The sequence below is a fragment of the Magallana gigas genome, chromosome 7 (assembly GCF_963853765.1).
Source record: "Magallana gigas chromosome 7, xbMagGiga1.1, whole genome shotgun sequence".
Lineage (NCBI taxonomy): Eukaryota > Metazoa > Mollusca > Bivalvia > Ostreida > Ostreidae > Magallana > Magallana gigas.
In genome coordinates this window covers 19,888,133-19,906,911 of record NC_088859.1, presented here as the reverse complement: position 1 = coordinate 19,906,911, position 18,779 = coordinate 19,888,133, and the positions used below count along the sequence as shown (strand labels likewise).

General features: G+C 34.7%; 1 protein-coding gene across 2 annotated transcripts in view; it reads left to right on the top strand.

Annotated features, from left to right (window-relative positions):
* Positions 1-18,063, top strand: part of LOC105341106 (netrin receptor UNC5C) — an 81,164-nt gene extending 63,101 nt beyond the window's left edge. For both annotated transcript variants that reach the window (XM_066065552.1, XM_066065551.1), the window contains 11 exons: positions 897-1,022; positions 2,907-2,972; positions 4,517-4,894; positions 5,057-5,158; positions 6,713-6,882; positions 8,829-9,065; positions 9,445-9,591; positions 14,304-14,477; positions 15,324-15,445; positions 15,654-15,755; positions 15,850-18,063. In XM_066065552.1, coding sequence (XP_065921624.1) covers positions 897-1,022; positions 2,907-2,972; positions 4,517-4,894; positions 5,057-5,158; positions 6,713-6,882; positions 8,829-9,065; positions 9,445-9,591; positions 14,304-14,477; positions 15,324-15,445; positions 15,654-15,755; positions 15,850-16,021 — 1,796 coding nt within the window. In that variant the 3' untranslated portion in view covers positions 16,022-18,063. The remainder of the gene's footprint in view (positions 1-896; positions 1,023-2,906; positions 2,973-4,516; positions 4,895-5,056; positions 5,159-6,712; positions 6,883-8,828; positions 9,066-9,444; positions 9,592-14,303; positions 14,478-15,323; positions 15,446-15,653; positions 15,756-15,849) is intronic.
* Positions 18,064-18,779: the final 716 nt, after the last annotated feature.

The window sequence follows — 18,779 nt, the reverse complement described above, 5'->3', positions numbered from 1 at the left end:
CCCCCCACTTATCGTGATTTTTATAAAAAACAAAGATATAACGATATTTTATATTAGTTTTTAGATTTATTGTGATAAAAGTCTACTTTAGACTTGAACCTCTTGGATAAGATACCCTTAAATTTTTAGTGTAAAAATGACAAAGTCCAAACACATTCACAAATTGACTAAGTTCAATGTAGGTACATTTTAGTTATACTGAAAAGTTTCTAAGTTCAATGTAGGTACATTTCAGTTACACTGAACATTTTCTAAGTTCAATGTACGTACATTTCAGTTATACTGAAAAGTTTCTAAGTTCAATGTAGGTACATTTTAGTTATACTGAAAAGTTTCTAAGTTCAATGTAGGTACATTTTAGTTATACTAAGAAATTTCTAAGTTCCATGTAGGTACATTTTAGTTATAGGGCAAAAAGTTTAAGTCCAATCTAGGTACAAAAAAGTTATAACTTTTATGTGCCTAAATCTTAGGTACATAAAAGTTACACTTTAGTTACAGAAAAGTTATGACTAAGTGTAACTTTTTTTGGTATGGGTACATCAGTCATGTGACCACTCGACAAGCCAGCTGCAAGTCAGTTACGAGGGAGACCACCTAGTCCCCCCCATGTAACTGGACCACCCCTCTTGTCACAGGGGTCATATCTTATTAATGACCATAATGTACATGATGATAATTTAATCAAAAAATGACTTGTGTGTACTTCTGTATGCTGGAAGTCTTGGGGTGGGGGGGGGGGGTGTTGTCTTGTTTAATTACAGTATACTAAATTCAGTTAAGATTGTTAGAGAATTTTGTGTTTAATATAGTTATGGTAACAGATGAGGAAGTACTGGTAAACAGAATATGAAATTTTTTGATAAAAAGTAATTATTAATTGTTTTATTTTCCAGCGACAAATACCTCGACCAACAACGACACTTTGATCATGATTATCGGACTCTGCATTGCGGTTGTCGTCTTCGTGGTCGTCATTGCCATCGTAGTTTTTCTGTTGAAGAGAAAATATCAAAACCAAGGTAAATAGAAAATGAAGTATGTATAACTCACATGATTGTGCAAAAAATAAACCAATGAAGTTCTGTGCAAAAAATAAACCAATGATGTTCAAAAGAACATAGAGAAAAATGAGGGATAAAAAAAAAACAACCAAAACCCCACAAACCTGAGAGGAAAAAAAAGATGGAAATACTGTAAATTATTATGTGCTTCTGTGTTCTCTTTAAATATTGAGAGTTGGCAATGCCGGTTTTTTGTGCCTCTTTTCTCCATCTGAAAGAATTCAGTGCAATAAAATCGTCCAAAACTCTTTTGGAGAGGGTATAGGTTTGTGTCAGAATTCATTAGGAGTTCTCCCGAGTTGAAGGATCTGGAATATGAATATCTTAAGCCGAACTGAAAGAAAGTAATCTAAGGGATTATGAAACATGAATTATTTCCGTACTTTTATACTCAAGTTCTGTACAGCGACTCTCAGTTTTATTGGGCTCATGGATTTAGGACCCTATCAAATTGGATTACCAATGGGTTGTGGTTTCATGTTTGTCGTAAACTCTGGGTCTTAGGTCTCATTCATAAGCAGCAGACAAAATATGATTCCATCTTTAGTACGAAATATGAAATTTCATATTTTTTTTTGCGGGGTTTTTTCTCTCATATCACTAGGTCTCATAATTGAAATTCATTCAGCTTTCATTTCTTGAGCTCATCCCTTTTATTCTGTAGGACAGATATGAAATTACATAGTCTTGTAGCAATAACCTGCATCCAATGGTAGATTATGCGGCCGACTTATGCATCAGACTAGGTCTGGGTTTTTTTTGGAATTGGATAGATTTGAAAAGAACGAAATATATGGTCTGTCATAGAATACAAAGAAACTTATTAAGTGGAAAAGTTTTTAATATACAAATCTTACACATTTTGATAATCACAGTTTTTGATTTCGTGTACTTGGGTAAATTAAATTTTATCCCAATTTGGATTGCCAATTACATGAATTCACTTATCGTAATTAAAATCTTAAAATGATGTCATCAATCACCAATTTTATTTTACATTAAAAATACATATATGTTTATATATAATCTTAAAACAGAAAACTAAATGGAGGCAGTTTAAATTCATTAGGAATTAATTAGTTTCCATCGTTAGGAAAAGTGTTGGCTCATCAATTTTTCAGAGGGTGGAAGTGCTAGATTCAGCATCCGTGTATCGCCCACTTTCATAAGCAGCCATTATTTATTCATATACTGTAGGTGAGAGTCCTCGGAGTGTGCATCACTCAAACTCTTTACAGTGCCAGTAGTTGATACATCAAAGCCGATTTTACCTCTGAGACTGAAGACTGACCAGAAACTAATAAATAAGAGCCTAATTGAAATGGATTGACCTCCGCTAAATACACACTTAGCGTGACTGACTTATTCGAAATGAAAGATACCTGGATATATAAGGGACAAATATTAATTTATTTTTGAGAGTAATACTCATTACTGTATATTTAACAAACCGTGGAAAAGAATTTAAGAGTATTTGATAATTTTTTATGATTTTACCGGTAACGGAAAATTTGTTAAAGCTGTTAAAATTCCATTAAAGAGCTTTTTAGGTTAAGATCATTTAATCTGTCAATTAGAAGGTTCATTTGGTTAAATTTATTTTCTATTAATGGGTAGAACTGCATTAAATATGTTATCACTTACATTTTAATCCAATACCCTGTTACCTCATAGTGCATTTGATTTTATATGAATTAAAATAAATGTACACTAATGTAGAATTTTGATTTGATAGAGTAAGTTCATATATTAAGTGGCATATTAAGTTCCTAATTGAGAGAAAAAGCGAGTGTTAAGTCTGTTCACTTTTTTTTTAAATAAGTAAACTAAATTTATTTTCAGGTTACATGGCAGGAAATATTCCACCAATAGGAAATGCAGAAGAGAAAAAGAATAAAAATGGACAAGGTATTTAAGCAAGCAAGCATTATAACTGTCAATTGCTGGGAAACACTTCAGAATCTTTTTGATATGCTATGTATGCAGAAATTGTCTGCATTGTTGATTTTAAATGCATAAGATATTTCAACAAGTGAAAAGAATTTAATTGATCTGCCAGCTAGGTTTCATTGTGAAGAAAGAACACAACATTTTGTTGATAGAAATGAGGAATTTTGTAATTTTTGGATGTTTTCTCCTTTGTTCATTATTGTAACATGCAACCCCCCTCTTGACACGTTTCAAGAACTCGAGTGAATCTGATGTGATCACTCATTTCCATTTATCAGTTATCGGTTTGAAATTCGAAAAAGATCCTTTCGATCCTCCTCCTTGCATGTTGTAGTGAGATATATCAACAAAATTATCATTATGGGTTTGTTTATCTTTGTATTATCTCTGGGAATTCAAATACCTTGATTAACAGCTAGGACAAAACCTCTCTACCTCTCTCTCTCTCTCTCTCTCTCTCTCTCTCTCTCTCAATATCATCTGGATGGAAATCATAAACCCTTTAACAAGTTATGATAATACTCCACGAACAAAAGGCGAGGCAAACCAGGTGGAAAATAATCCGCCTCATACAGGTGTTGTGGTCTTCTCCAACAATGCCTGTGTATACACGTAATATACATCAGGTAAAAAAGGTGATTTACATCTGGTGTCTGGGTGAAGCAATAAACGTTGTACGAGCAGCCTGCTTGTAACCAAATAATGGCAGTTTTTAGGGGGAGATCTTTACGGATTACAAAGAAATATTTGTTATTTCACTGCTCGTAACCACAGACCAGTTGTCTTTAAAAGTTTTGCTTGATCAAGAAATGAGGTGTGAAGTCTGGTTTCCAATTCTATCTTTTTGATTACCTTAGAGGTGATGGTACATAAATGTGTAAGAGATGAAATTTCGTTGCTGAAAATGTCACCTACACCTCAGAACAATGTTGGAATACTTGATGAATCTTTGTAATCTCTGAATCGTGACAAAGTTGCGAACATAAATACCGTTAGGTGTTAATTGACCTATACATTGAGCTATTGATTCGTATTCTACCATCCTAAACCCAATTACTTGGAGGTATCTTTAATTTTGTGATTATTGTTGTCATGGCAATAAACTGATGACACCAAGGTGACATAGATTGTTGCCACGGCAATGTCTTCTATTCTGACACCACCTGTCTACCCTGAATGTCAATTATTTCACTTAGATATCAGTGTTTTGCAATGCAGAAGTATGCGTAACATCATGTGTAACTAGCGACTCGATAATTGCTTATTTAATACACCAAAAAATGTTTGTGGTACTTGTAGATCAAATACTTGATAAAATTTTATATATTTTATCAGCAGTTGCATCAACATCATCATCAAGTATGATAAAATTTTATATATTTTATCAGCAGTAGCATCAACATCATCATCAAGTATTATTTATTATTAACTAGTTTTATGAAAATTGTAATAGGTTATTTTTGTGCACTGTATAACTGACTTCATTTGAAATTTATTTTTAGACATGATGTCAGTACAGCCAGACCTCACCCAGCAGGTGGTGGTGTTCCCACATCACAGTGCCTCCCCCAGCCCCTCCATAGAACCCCCAAACAACAATTACCCCACTGTGGAGAACATTTACGATAAACCAGATGTTGGATTGCCCATATATGCAGACCACAGACTTTCAAATGGATCTGTGCCCAACAGGTCATCCCCTGAGCTACCCCCTCCCAACTCTCCTCTCGTGATGAACTTGGTGCCGCCCAACCCACCTAATTTGTTGGATAGCAGACATTCTATGTCATCAGTTCAGTTACCTGCTAATGCTGAAACTGAGGCAGTGACATGGGGGTCATTTAATCATTCTGGTGGCAGACTGATTCTCCCAGAGTCTGGTAAGTTGGTGCCGCGACCAGGATATTTTTGGACTTCTAAATTGAATTATATAACTGGTTTCGTTACTGTAATGAAATTAAGCAAATTGGCATACCAAATGTATCTTTTAATTCTAAAAATAAAACTTGATTAAGATTATTTCTAAAATAATTTTTTTTCAGGTGTATGTATGACCATTCCTGAGGGAGCAGTAAAGAAGGGTCATGAAGCTGAACTATATCTAGGGGTTTGGCGAGATGACACTAACAGACCAAAAACGTCAGGTGCGTAACCTCAACAATCAAAAAAAAATAACCCACAAAGAACAGGGGGTATATCTCATACATCCTTACAATTGTAAACTTTGGTCGTTATCTGTGAATCATACAAGATGTGGAAACACTGTTGATTTCCTACAAGTGCCTATTTCAGTGTTGAGTACCAATATATAAGCCCTCATCAGAATTCTCATAAATTTCAAGATGTTTCGCCGTGCCCTATCGGATGTGCACCTGTGCTTTTTCTATAAACAATGCACAATTTATTTACTCGCAAAAAACTCATTACAATTGCTCCGTAATATAAGTTTTATATTCCTGCGAATGAAATGAAACATGCGCGCCGGTTCTTTTCATCGAATATCTCATTTCAAGTATTTTATTTTTGAGAACATTTTCAATGACATCGTCTCAAAGCCTCAATTTGCACTGAACAGGTGCTCTGGAACACATTCGTTTTGTTGACAAGAAGCAGTGCACCCATTGAAGTAAATGCTTGAACTAAAAACGGACATGAATATGAAATTGTTCAATTGGTTTGAGTGATTGAAATGCAAGTAACATTGTTGCATTTGTCATTTATGCTCTTTTTTTCAATCCCAAAAAAAGGAGGACTTTTTTTAAATCTGTTTTTTCTCAATGGGGCTTTAAATAGATTTATATAATCAGTAAGATTAAGAGATAGGGAGCAAAGTAATTGGAGTATATCTCGTAATATCTCATAAATGTGATATATTCAAGAAAAATATAATATATCCAATAGCTCACAAGTGCCAATCTTATATAACAAAATTCTGTTCAAATTTCACGATAATTTTTTTTTCATGGCTGGGAAAGCAACTTTTGTACTGCGATCAAGAGACCTTTGCCAGAATTATGAAAGAGCACATTGTATCCTTATCAAAATCTCATTTTAAACTGGTAGCCGAATTTAAATCTGAATTACTAGTGACACCAGTATTGTTTGTATGCAGACTGTGCATTTTTTCCCCTGTAGCCTAGACAAATATTGCGGAATTGCCAATATTACTTTACAGACAAATAATAAAACCCAGTGGTAAATGTCGTAATGTGGGCATTTTTTGTAACCTTGATCCGAAAATGCTAAGATGTCCTATGGGTTTGTCATATTTTATGACTTTTCAAAATGATAAAGAAAAAAAAATCCAATTTCCTCTTGGCACATAGAGGAAGGCATTTCGCAAAGGAGGCCTGGATAATGTTGATTATATATAGAGTTTGTTCATGCAATCCTGAATATAAAGCTTGTTGCAACGCTTTAGCGATAAAGCTGTTCTAAATGAAGTCTAACCCAGACCTAGGCAGAAAACTGGAATTGATATAGCATACCATATCTTTGAAGAACAGTGGTGTTCAATGATCCTTATAAAATACTTTGACAAAATAAGTCGTGGGTCAGCTCTCCAAAAGTACACTTGTTCTACATGCAAAAAATAATGAATTTTATATATGCCATAATTATGAACTCATCATGCTCAGTAGATTAATAAAAGTGCAAGTGCCAAATATCTATTAACATTTCTTGGGTTTTTTTTCTAGATGGTCAAACAATTGTTAGCCCAGTCATAGTGTGTGGGCCGAACGTGCCCGGAATCTTGATGAAGCCGATAATTTTGTCGTTCCACCACTGCGCCAGTATGAGGCAGGGGGGCTGGATGTTGTCTCTGTATAACAGCGACACACAACCCGAGGAGGCCCCTTGTTGGCAGGTAGGTGACACAGCATTATGAGCACAATGTCTGTTGATAAGTGTCCTGTCAAGCATATTTTGCCACCGAAAATGTCCCTGGTAACCAGTCGTAACCACATTCATTTTTTTCCCTTATGTCATTTAATTGTCAACATAATAAAAATTGTACTCTGCAAATTTTAAACATTATTTTATATGTGCATGAACCTCTCATTTTTATAATGGAAGCTAAGCAATGCATTTACATTGTTGTAAATCATGTTTATAGTAAGACTGTAAGAATGTGATATGGTGAGATAGTAGCCACGCATCATGATAATGTTCAAATATTTATTGGTGTAATTCTGTACAGGTAATTAAGACAAATCTCTTTCTCTGACCCACAGACCACAAACATGTGACCATCACACCTCTTTATAGTGCAGGGCTTGACACTGTGGTCAATTTGATATGCAGCTTGTTAAGCATATCTTTTTGATTGGCAGATCCAGCCTCCAGAGCTATGATAATTTTTCTGTAGTTGTCAATAAATCAAGCTCTATATGAGGAAAAGTGGGGGGTTTTTTGATTTTGGTTTTTGAAAAGTACAAACATTATTCCTGTTGTAATGGTTTTTTTATCTGGGGAATGAATTTCGAAGTCTCAAGGTCTATGTCTTATGTATAGGATTTCAAAAATCGCAATAAATGACAGTGCCAACTTGCATATGCAGCGTTTTGTTCACGTAATTGCTTATTGTGCCTGGTTTGATGTACAGGTAGAGGAATTAAGATTTCTTTGAAGTTAGAATTTCAACCAGTTTTACAACCCATCCCAAAACTACAGGAATAGATTTGATCAAATTGAAAAATCTTTTTGTTATTTTTCTTCTACCGCCCAGCAGATTATATTATTTCTCTGCGTCATAAAACTTCTGCTTTTCTTTCCCATGCAGACCTCAGACTCTGTATCAAACTAACAGAATGGATATTATATAAAGATCGGTGAATTGTGAACGTAACATGTGAGGAAAAGTTTTTGGTTTTTTTAACGTAGAGTGAAACAGATACGGTGATGATAGTCGACAGATGGCAGTTAAGCGCTACTTCCTGTTGTCATTTGCAGAAGTTTGACATTTTCTGTAACCCAATGATAAATATTTATGTAATAATATTGGCAAGGGTTGCTCTGCTTGGGTTTCCGTTACTGATTATTATCCCGAGGAAGTAAAAAATAAGGTGATGAAAATACAGATCACGAAACAGGGCTTTTTTCTTCTTTTTGTATATAGATATATCATTTTTGGACTTGATTTGATAATTTCAATTTTGCATCTGCGAAGAGCAAAAATTCATGAATCTGTTTCAAATTCCACAGATAATATTTCAAAGAGAAAAATTTGAAGAGAAAGCAAAAAAAAAAAAAAATGCTCATTTTCAAAATTGACAAGCCAATGAAAGTGTTTTGATATTCCCTTTTACATGTACTACAAATATATTCACCAGACAATTTTCGTACAAAGAATGGTGATTTTTGTGGTATTTGTGGTCCAAATTGATTTTATCTGAGTAAGGTCACGGTGCCTTTAGTGATGCATAATTCCCGAGATAGTGTTGCATTCTGGTGCTGTAAATGTCCACTTCAGACATTGGTCAGTGTAGATAGGGGGTAACCTGAGCCGTGGTCTGGGAACAGAGACTTAGCAGAGAGGTCTGTTTGTGGTTACCCAGGGAACCATTAATACCATAATTCCACCATAAAAGTGGGCACGTCAGTTGTGACCCAATACTTCCCCATGTAATTTGTGTAGGAAGTTTTTACAGAAATCATGGAATGATATACCACAGGCTCGGAAGCCCAGCCAGTCATGGTCATTTTTGCTGCCATTTGTCCCATTGTGGTCACTGCTAATTGATTTAATCACAAACTTGCACATTTTGCAGTGATACCAGCAATAACTTATAGCCATGTCTTTGTTTTCTGCAGAAATTGGTGACCCTGGGTCAAGAGACCATTAACACTCAAGTTTATGCCCAACTTGATCCAAACCAGTGCCATGTCATGACGGAACACATGCAGTGGTACACCCTGATAGGAGAGGCCGTCCCCGGGGGTCGACCGGTCAAGATTCTACGCCTAGCAGCCTTCGCCTCCAATACGCCACCCTCAGTAGAATTCAGCATCAGGGTTTATGTCGTGGAGGATACCCATGATGCTCTGGAGGTATTCAATAAAATAACAAAGTCAATAAAACTACTTGTCCTCAATATTTGTGAATATTTCTCTCTAGGAATAGTAATACAGTACATGTATCAAAATTTCATTCTCCAAGAGCACGATCCCAGCCCAAATGGTCTCAATGTCTGTTAACGAATTTAAACTAAGGCTATTATAACATGACAAGTTATATTTGTTATGACAAAACTTTATTTTGGCAGAAAGTCTTCAACTAGTGCGTAGAGTGAAAAATAACCATGTTGAAAATATGAATATGTACTATCTTTATTCCATATAGTTACTAAGGGCACTACATGTAATTTTAGATTTATTACAAAAAATTTGGTGATTACAGTAAGATACATGTAACAATATGTAATTATAGGGAGTAATGCAAGAAGAAAGAAAGTTTGGAGGTCGATTATTAGATAAACCAAAGCAGATTCCATTCCAAGATGGTGGCCACAACTTGTGTTTGACGATAGAGGAGCTAACACCAGGCTGGAGAAGCAAACTGGCTGCCAACTACCAGGTATGTAATCAATGTAATCATTATGTAATAACAACAATGTCATTACATTGTAATCAGGGATAAATGGTGGTGGTTATGAAACAGTACTAAGAACATTGGGTTAATGGTAAAATGTTTTAAATTTTAAAGAGAAATGAAAATGTAGTCAATGTAATACAATTTATTCATTACATTGTAACTGGAAGATAAAATCATTGGTATAACTAATATGAAGTTATCGTCCTGTCACAGCTTGATAAATCACTGGTTACAACTATACATCAAAGATATGAAAAATCTTACGATATACTCTACACAAACATTATGAAAACTGCAAAACATTACTTCTTTTAATATGAAGATTGACTTTTCTGCTCTGAAACCGGAGTTTTGTCGTAATCACAGACAACTCATGAGTGTCATGTTTATCTAGTGTGTCATAAGATATAGGACAGTAAAGGTAATCCTTTTGTATTTGATGCTGCTACAAGAAAGGGATCATGGATGATAAGACGATTAAATATGAAACGAGACCCAGATTAATAACATTGAATTCACAAATTATGAGAGGTGTACGTTACTAAGGTTTAAAATTGTTTATTTTTTGTAAATTGATCTTCCTGAAATTGTTTTGCAAGTTTGGATGAAAAATTGCCTGCCTGCAGTAAAACCTTGGGATCGTTTTTTTTTTAATAATAAGAATAAAGTGGTGGAAAAATTGATTAAAAAAACGATATTCGCAAAAAAATGTTAAACATTGGTATTAATTTTCTGTCCTGAACATCAAAAGTTGGTGGTAATTTCATACTCTAATCCCTTTATTCTGTGATAAAGATCTTGATCCATAACAATTATTAGGCAAAAAGTGTTTTCATTTGACTTCATGTGGTTATACTATTAATAGACAATGCAACACTGCAACCACATCCCGAAGCATCGTTTTCAATAGACAACAATAGAACATGAAAAGCACTAAAACTTGGCTCAAGAGGAACCCTTTTGAAATCAATTTGATATTTATGAAGAGAGCCGAGTTTGGGTGTAAATAAATTTTCTGGGGGGACATTAATCTGATGAATCCCCCCTTTTGTTACAAATGACAGCACACTTAAAAGCGATCCCGGTTTTATGGACATTTTTGTCTGCCTGAATTAAGGCAATGTGATTGTTTGTCCCACCCCCCTCCCACATTTATCGCCACATGCACATGTCCAGGAAAATAAACTGTGGGGGAAAGTCGGGTCTCATTTAGGCCCCAGGGTTCAGTAATAATCAATGCCTGCCCCCCTCTCATGCAAATGTTGTCCTACGGAAGGGAGATAATTTCTACTGTCAATTAAGAAATGAGATGGAGGACATAAATGTGATTGGAATGGCATCTTAATAATTAATAATTATAGTCTATGGGCTTGATTTGCTTCAGTTTTCCTACACATCCTAGGAATTAGAGAGGAAATTATGACAGCTATCCCAGACTTGGGTGTAGTTTGCCGTAATTAACACGAGTGTCAGAGCCGGTCGAAACTTTCGGAAACATATTGCGGGATAGGGAGCAAAGGGAATATTGGAACGGCCCAGAGTGTTTGGGTTCTTGACACCCGCAATTTGGCAAGGGGAGGTCACCCTGATTCCTTATCACTTCCATGTCGCTGAATCCACCCTGAAAATTAGCATACCATCGGCTACTGTGTCAGAGTTTTTATGATATTTGCATTGAAATAAAGTATGGGGTCACATAATTCACACCAAATATCTGTAATCATCTCTCTGATCAAAATGAGATGATATTGATCCATTGCTATCATGTCAGATGCAATTGCCAATTTTCTCTGTTCACTGCCTTCTATGCAGGGCCGACAGTAGAAATCTGGGCCTGCGATTATTAAACTGATAATTAACTGTTCAATGGAGGAAGAAACAATGTTTTTAAAAAGTAGCTATAAGCTGGCCGGGTCAGCCACTGATCTGCATTGCAGTCACAGAAACAATGGAAGATAGGATCAGTCTCTTTTTTTTCTTCATTAAGTCATGAATATTTCATTAGGAGAAGGGATATTGGTAATGGTACCCCCTTCTGAAAGCCTGGTGACAATAACTGTTATTACAAATCAAGAAAAATAAGGGCTATTTGCAAAAGTTAAAACCTTAATACTGAACGGTAATTCTTTTACATGCAATAAACATCATGCAAGCAATTTTTTGGGGGCAACATTTTTGTGGTGATTGAAGGAAATAAAGTATATTAATTGCTATACTAGCTAATATATATCAGAGAAATTGTTCAAATAAATTTAAAATAACTGAAATTGAAAATAAATTTGACTATATTTTTAAAAAATGGATCAAATCAAGTCTTTGTCTGAAAAGACCTTTGCACTTTTAACCTCAATGTTGAAATGATATTGAATTTAATTCCTCAACATTAAGCTCAAGGGAGTCTAAAAGTAAAGCTTAAAAATATTGAAACAGATACATCATTTCAGATTATTTTTAAAAAGAATTTTCATTTTGTCATGGATGTCGAAATAACAAAGAACGGTGTCTGATGAATGACGACAAAATCCCGTGAAGGTTATGTCTGCTTCATTAAAGGACAATCAGCAAGTCATTAATCTTGGTCATTGGTAGGCTTTGTCCTGTGAATGTGACACCGCTAGTCTGCTAAACGCTGTCTTAACCTCCAAAAAAATTGTGGAGGACGAATCCTTTGCAAACATCAATCTATCTTTTTTGGGTTAATTTCTGCAAATGAAACACACTAGTGCCAAATTGTCTGCACAAAAGAATGTGCATGCTTGTCAGTGGATTAAAAATAAAACTTTTTTTTCCCCTTAATTACACTGATAATTGTTAGCAAGATATTACTCTGTCGCCTTCTAGGAATCTATGTTTACAACGCTAATCATTTTGATGCAGATGGCAATTATAGTCAAGTTTATTATGACACAACGGTGTTAAAATTTATGACAAGAATTATTTTTAATCTTTTTTTTTTTTTTTTTTTTGGTGTGTGACAATTTATTGGGAGACTTCTGCTACTTGCACCGGCTCAATCATGCCAAAGCATGGCAGCCGCCATTTCTGGGTCTTTTGATTGCTCAGTGGGCAAATGTTTGGAGACAGATGTATAGAAGTACACACGACCTTGAAATGCTTGAATTATTATGATTTATGTCCATTGTGCATTGTTTAATCCTACTTCCAACCTCAAGGAGAAGTTTGCATATCTTTTGTTCAGGCCGCAGTTGGTGAAAACCAAAGGCCCCTATGATTAATGATGGTAAATTTATAAAAAGAAATAAATATGTCATATGCACATCCTTCTGGTAATTTTCTGGCCCATGCCTAATTTCACATCCTGACATATTTACTATTTTTTGTCACATGGATCATTGGTCTAATTAGTTGCAATTGGAAAGGCAAAAATTGTAAATGGCAATCTATTGAATGGAGGAAATTTAGGTTATTGATATGGGAGCAAGAGACTTGATTGGTTATTTTTTCCTGAAATTGAGAAGTAAGAATTAAGTTATTGAATTGAATCCCCGGGTAAAGAATATCCTTTAATGACGATCAGTTTCATGTCAATTTGAAAAATTAAGAAAATTTTTTCTGAATTAAATGAAAACCTAGCTCGCGCAGATGGTTTAATTCCTCTGCGTCAGATTTTCGGCAAGATTCGGACACGAGGAAATTTTGTCATCTTGATTTGGATAACAAGCTTTTAACCTGTTTAAAAATTGAAGATAATTGTCTGGTAGTGTAAACCTGTCACAATATAAATGTCCCACTCGATCACCTTCAACTAGATTGGGGGAAATTGGACAATATCTGGGATTTTTATGGTAAAGACTCCATCCATTATTTGAGGTGACTGTCCTCTTATGTACAAGTGTAATAATATACCATTTCTCCCAAGCAAGTCCTTAAGTGACCAGGACTAACAAAATAAATAAATAGGGATGATTTTGCCTTTTATATTTTTTTTTTAGTTCAAATTATACCAATCGAGGTCTCCCATTTTTCTTCATTTTATACCTATTGATGACATGTTTGGTAAAACTGTAATTGCTGTTCAGAAGTAAAAAAAAGATCGCATTTAGCTCTAACGTAACTTAAAACCGTGAATTTACCTCAAAATTGTTGACAATTAGCTAACCACTCCATGTAGATCATTAGCACGATTTTTTTTCTCTTTTTTCTTTTCTCGCCACAAGATGGCCTTCGTAGTGAGTTGTACGTCTTCCATGGTGTGTGATTACATGAATTTGAAGGTGATTGCCTTCATTTTCTGCTGAAACAGATTCAAACCATATTCCATAAGATTTTGAAGTTCGGAAAAACACAAATTTTTTCATTTTATTTTTTCACTCCAACACTAGTTTTTCCCAAAAGAAATGAATTTCTGACAAAATTTTATAGAAAAAAATCCTTTTGTTAAATAGACAGATTTATCTTTTAAAAGGAATACATTGCAATATACTGATTATGATTTATCCACATATTATTTGTCAATTTAACAATTTTTTCCTGTAATACACGGTACACGTATGAGACGTAACTCTCATTTGAAAAAAAAAAATATGTAATGTTCCTTATTACATGTAATAAGGAACAATACATATTTTTTTTCAAATGAGAGTAACGTCTCTTGCCAGAGGCTTGTTGTACCTTGATCAAGTCACATATAACATTGAAATATTTTTTTGATTATTTGGTTCTTGTTGTTTCAGGAGATTCCGTTCCAGCACATCTGGAGTGGGAACCAGAACAATCTCCACTGCTCGTTCTCCCTGGAGCTGGTGGAAGGTTCGAGTCCCAACGTGAGCTGTAAGATCCAGGTCTACCAGAAGGCCATACTGAGCAATAGACAGGTCCTCAACATCCAGAACAACTTCAACAAAGAGGTAATACATCAGCATTGGGAACCAATTTTATAAGACTCTCGGAAATTAGAATCGTGATAAATATCCATGAGATTTGCCAGCAACTTCTGTTGTATTTATCATGAGGAAAATGAATACTTGCATGCTCTTGGAAATTAATTGCAATGGGTTATAGTTTTCAGTCAGCCATTGCGAATTACATGTAAAATGACGTGTATGATACAATGATAATTACAGCATTAATTCCTGATGATGTCATAAGGCTGTTCTTATTCACATAAGCTTATATAGCATTATGATTGTGTTGCAGATTGTATTTTTAGAAATAAAAATACCTGGCATCTTCTTTCATATTCAGCAAGTTGAATATTGACCAAATGAGACAATTTTTTACATAAAGTGACTAAAATGCATTTATATAGCACAATTCAACAAACTATTAAAATGATTTAAAATGACTGTAAGATTAATGGATGGGTAGGATTTCAAAGGTTCTGATTGAGAGGATAGTGAATACTAGCTAAAATAGGTAGATTATAAAAACTTTCACGCATGGATCTGACATTTCTGTTTGTTGTTCACTTTGTGAACTGAAGACCAAGTCTGAGATATATCGGGAACTGGTATTTAATCCCCGCCATCATCATTCCCTTGGTGTGACATTTATCTTGGTAAAAGGATATACACGACTCCAATCTTTTGTCTTGTACAGCTGTTCATGTTAATTCTATATATTAAAATCAATAATAATCTCCAATCTTAAAAAATGATTACTATTAGTAACACATACTTCACTGCATTTGTTTTTGAATGAAGATTATTGTAATTCTATGCAATATGTTTCTAAGTGATTTTTATGTTTTGTAGAAGCTTCCATCTTGTTCCACGCCCTCGTCAACACTTAAAGGACGGACATCGACCGTGACGACCAATTCCAGTTCAGGGTTCAGCTCCATGTTGACTCTAGACCCCCATGGCAACAATTTCAGGTAGGAAAGGTCTTAATTTTGATCTGTTAAAAATCAATTTTTTAATTAATTGAAAGTACGTACAGATGACTTTAAGGAGTCTATCTTGAAGACTCTTGAAAATTTTATATTTAACCTAGTATGTTCCCTGGAAAGTTTTACAGACTTCAATAAAAAATGTTTTTGCATTTGCAGTCCTGGGTATATTATTTTGTGGGGTTTTTTTCAGATTGCCTCCTCATATAAGACAGAAGTTGTGTTTGTTATTAGACCAGCCGAATGCGCGAGGAAATGACTGGAGAATGCTAGCCCAAGCACTCACAGTTGATAGGTGAGCATCAGTGTAACAATTTTCCTGTTCAAAGAAAGATAACTCTTATAAAATTTCAATGCTTTTAAATGGGAATTATTTTGCAATGTTTCAGGTATGTCCAGTATTTTGCCACTAAGAGTTCCCCCACAGAACACATACTGAATCTGTGGGAGGCCAGGCACAGAGAGGAGTCTGCTATTACGGATTTAATGAACATTTTCCGGGTGATGGGCCGAATGGATGCAGCAGCTGTCATGGAAAAAGACATAGGAGCGTGGTTATGATCCCACCGACTTTTGACTTCCAGGGCAGCAGGACTGTCCCTGTGTAAAAAAAATTTTTAAAAAGAAGAAAAACAAAAGGAATTCAGAAATCCAAACCCCAGGGATCGAAAAACTCCCATCGATGTTAACAAAAAACAATTTTGCATTGATATACGTGATGGTTGAGCCCTATTCCTGGAAGCAAGGAGGATTAAAGCTAGAAACTTGCCCATTATTGCAGTAGAACAAGCTATTGCTGCTTGTTGATTACAGAGGCTTGAAGCTAGTGACTTCACTAGGGTGAAGAGGCTAGGACCAAATATTTATTACATACCATCATACTCTATAAATCCCTTTACCAGAGTAAAATATTTGACAATTCTAAGTTGGGATGAAAAGATATGGTGTGGTATGGTTAAAGGCTACCGATGTAGTTTGTTTTTTAAAATTCCTGGTGCTTTCCTCTCTAAGCCAAAGGAAAGAAAGACAAAACGAAATCAGAGCAGCTGTTCCAATGCAATATTACAAAGCAGTATGCCGATTTTGTTGTTCTTTATATCTTAAGTGCTACAGCAAAGAGACTGAAAGAGAAGGACCAAAGGGAAGTTACCCTTGTGTTCCGTTTTATGATGTGATATTTTTTTGTTTTTTTCTGCCATGGTTAAACATCATGGACAATTTCAAAAAACATGTACTACATGCTGACTGTGATTTTAAAGAAATATGTGTCACACATGTGCATGAGTTACATTGCCAAAAAAAATTAATGTACACAGAAGATAAAAATCCATTATTCATTTTAAAAACTTTCTGCTGATAAATTAATGATTTAGAAAGCTGTTTATTACATAATTGAAGCTACATTTTGTATTATTTCATGGATTGCAAATCTTCGAAGAAAGGAAAGCAGATTCTGTTACATTCATGTTAATTATCATTAAGGTGAACTCTTGATCTAGTCATGTAATGCATTATGTGTATATGTGTGTTGATATGATGCATGTGCACAACACACATTGTGCATCTAACTTCAAAAGAAATGAAATACATGTACATTCTATTCAGAAGAGAATATGGAACATGATAAAAAAAAAAGAATTGTATGAATGAATTTCTTATGAAATGAATTTAAAACAATGTTTGTCTTTCACTGTGTATTATGATGTCGGATTTATTTATTCCCTGATAGAACTTATATCGGCTTGGATTTTGTTCAAACCCCATCATTTCATTTGTTCAGTAAAAACTCTTTAATTGATTAATTAATCATTGATTAATCATTAATTAATTGTAGGCTTGTGCGAGGTGCTCACCTGTTTGGTATGCTAGTCTTCAGAGTAGTGTGCATTTGTTATAAAATAAAAAAAGAGTGAGAGAAGGACAAATGAGAGAGAGTGAAGAATGAGGGGTGAGATATTGTCCAAAAATTGTTTTGTTTGTCCTTGTGCTGTGTGGAAGGTGCTAATAAGGTTATTAGAATTTGTGCAATGTTACAAAAAAAGTGATGAAATTATGATGGAATGATGATGTGGCCAAGTCTATATGTCATTCATTCAAAACTGCATGTATCATATAGCAAATTCTTAAAGGGATAATTTGTCACATTTAAAACCCTATGAAGGTGCTAGTGAACACATTTAATAAATCAATATTTAATGTGTTGCATTCTCTGAAATCTCATACAAAGGGAGACTACTTTTTTTCCTCTCAAAACTCTAATAGATTAAATGTGTCCAATATCAATATGCAGTCCATTAAATTAAAAGGGAATCAACTATTTAAGCTAAATAATTTATTGCATTGAAAACAATTAGATTTTGATTTTTGACCAAAGATTTGGGGGTTTTTTTTTTCATCAGTTGCCGTTTTACGGAGATTTTGAAAAAATAATTTCTCACTTTAGTTGTTTTGTTCTCTCGAACAGTTATTGCCAAATGATACTGACCAAAACACGGTTCTCCATGTATACATTCATATTATTTTATAATGAGGATATTGTATGCATTTGAAAGATTTGTAAATAATTATTATCATGTGAAAAAAAATAAATGATATAAACTTGTTTTCTTCTTTTATCGTTCTCATTAGGTCACCTGAGTCACTCAGGTGACCTATTGCAATTGGTCTTCGTCCGTCGTCGTGCGTTGTGCGTCGTGCGTCGTGCGTTAACAATTTTACAATTTTTAACTTCTTCTTGAAAACTACCAGGCCAATCGTTACCATTTTTGGTGTGAAGCATCTCTATGGTAAGAAGAATCTAAATTGTGAAATTTATGGCTCTACCACCCCTGGGGTGCCACGGGCGGGGCCAAATATGCAAAAAAAGCCAAATTTTCAAAAATCTTCTTCTTTACTTCCACACATGTGAGGAAAAAACTGAATGCATGGTTATGATGTCCATGAGGCCCTCTACCAAAATTGTGAAATTTATGGCCCCTTGGTCAGGGGTTCTGGCTCTAGGGTGGGGCCAATATGGCCATATAGTAAAAATGTATTAAATCTTAGAAAATCTTCTTCTCTACTATCATTTATATTTGTTAAAAACTAAATGCATGATTATGATGTCCATGAAGCCCTCAACTTAAATTGTGAAATTCATGACCCCTGGGTCAGGGGTTCAGGCTCTAGGGTGGGGTCAATATGGCCAAATAGTAAAAATGTATTAAATCTTAGAAAATCTTCTTCTCTACTATCATATATATTTGTTAAATACTAAATGCATGATTATGATGTCCATGAAGCCCTCTACCTAAATTGTGAAATTCATGACACCTGGGTC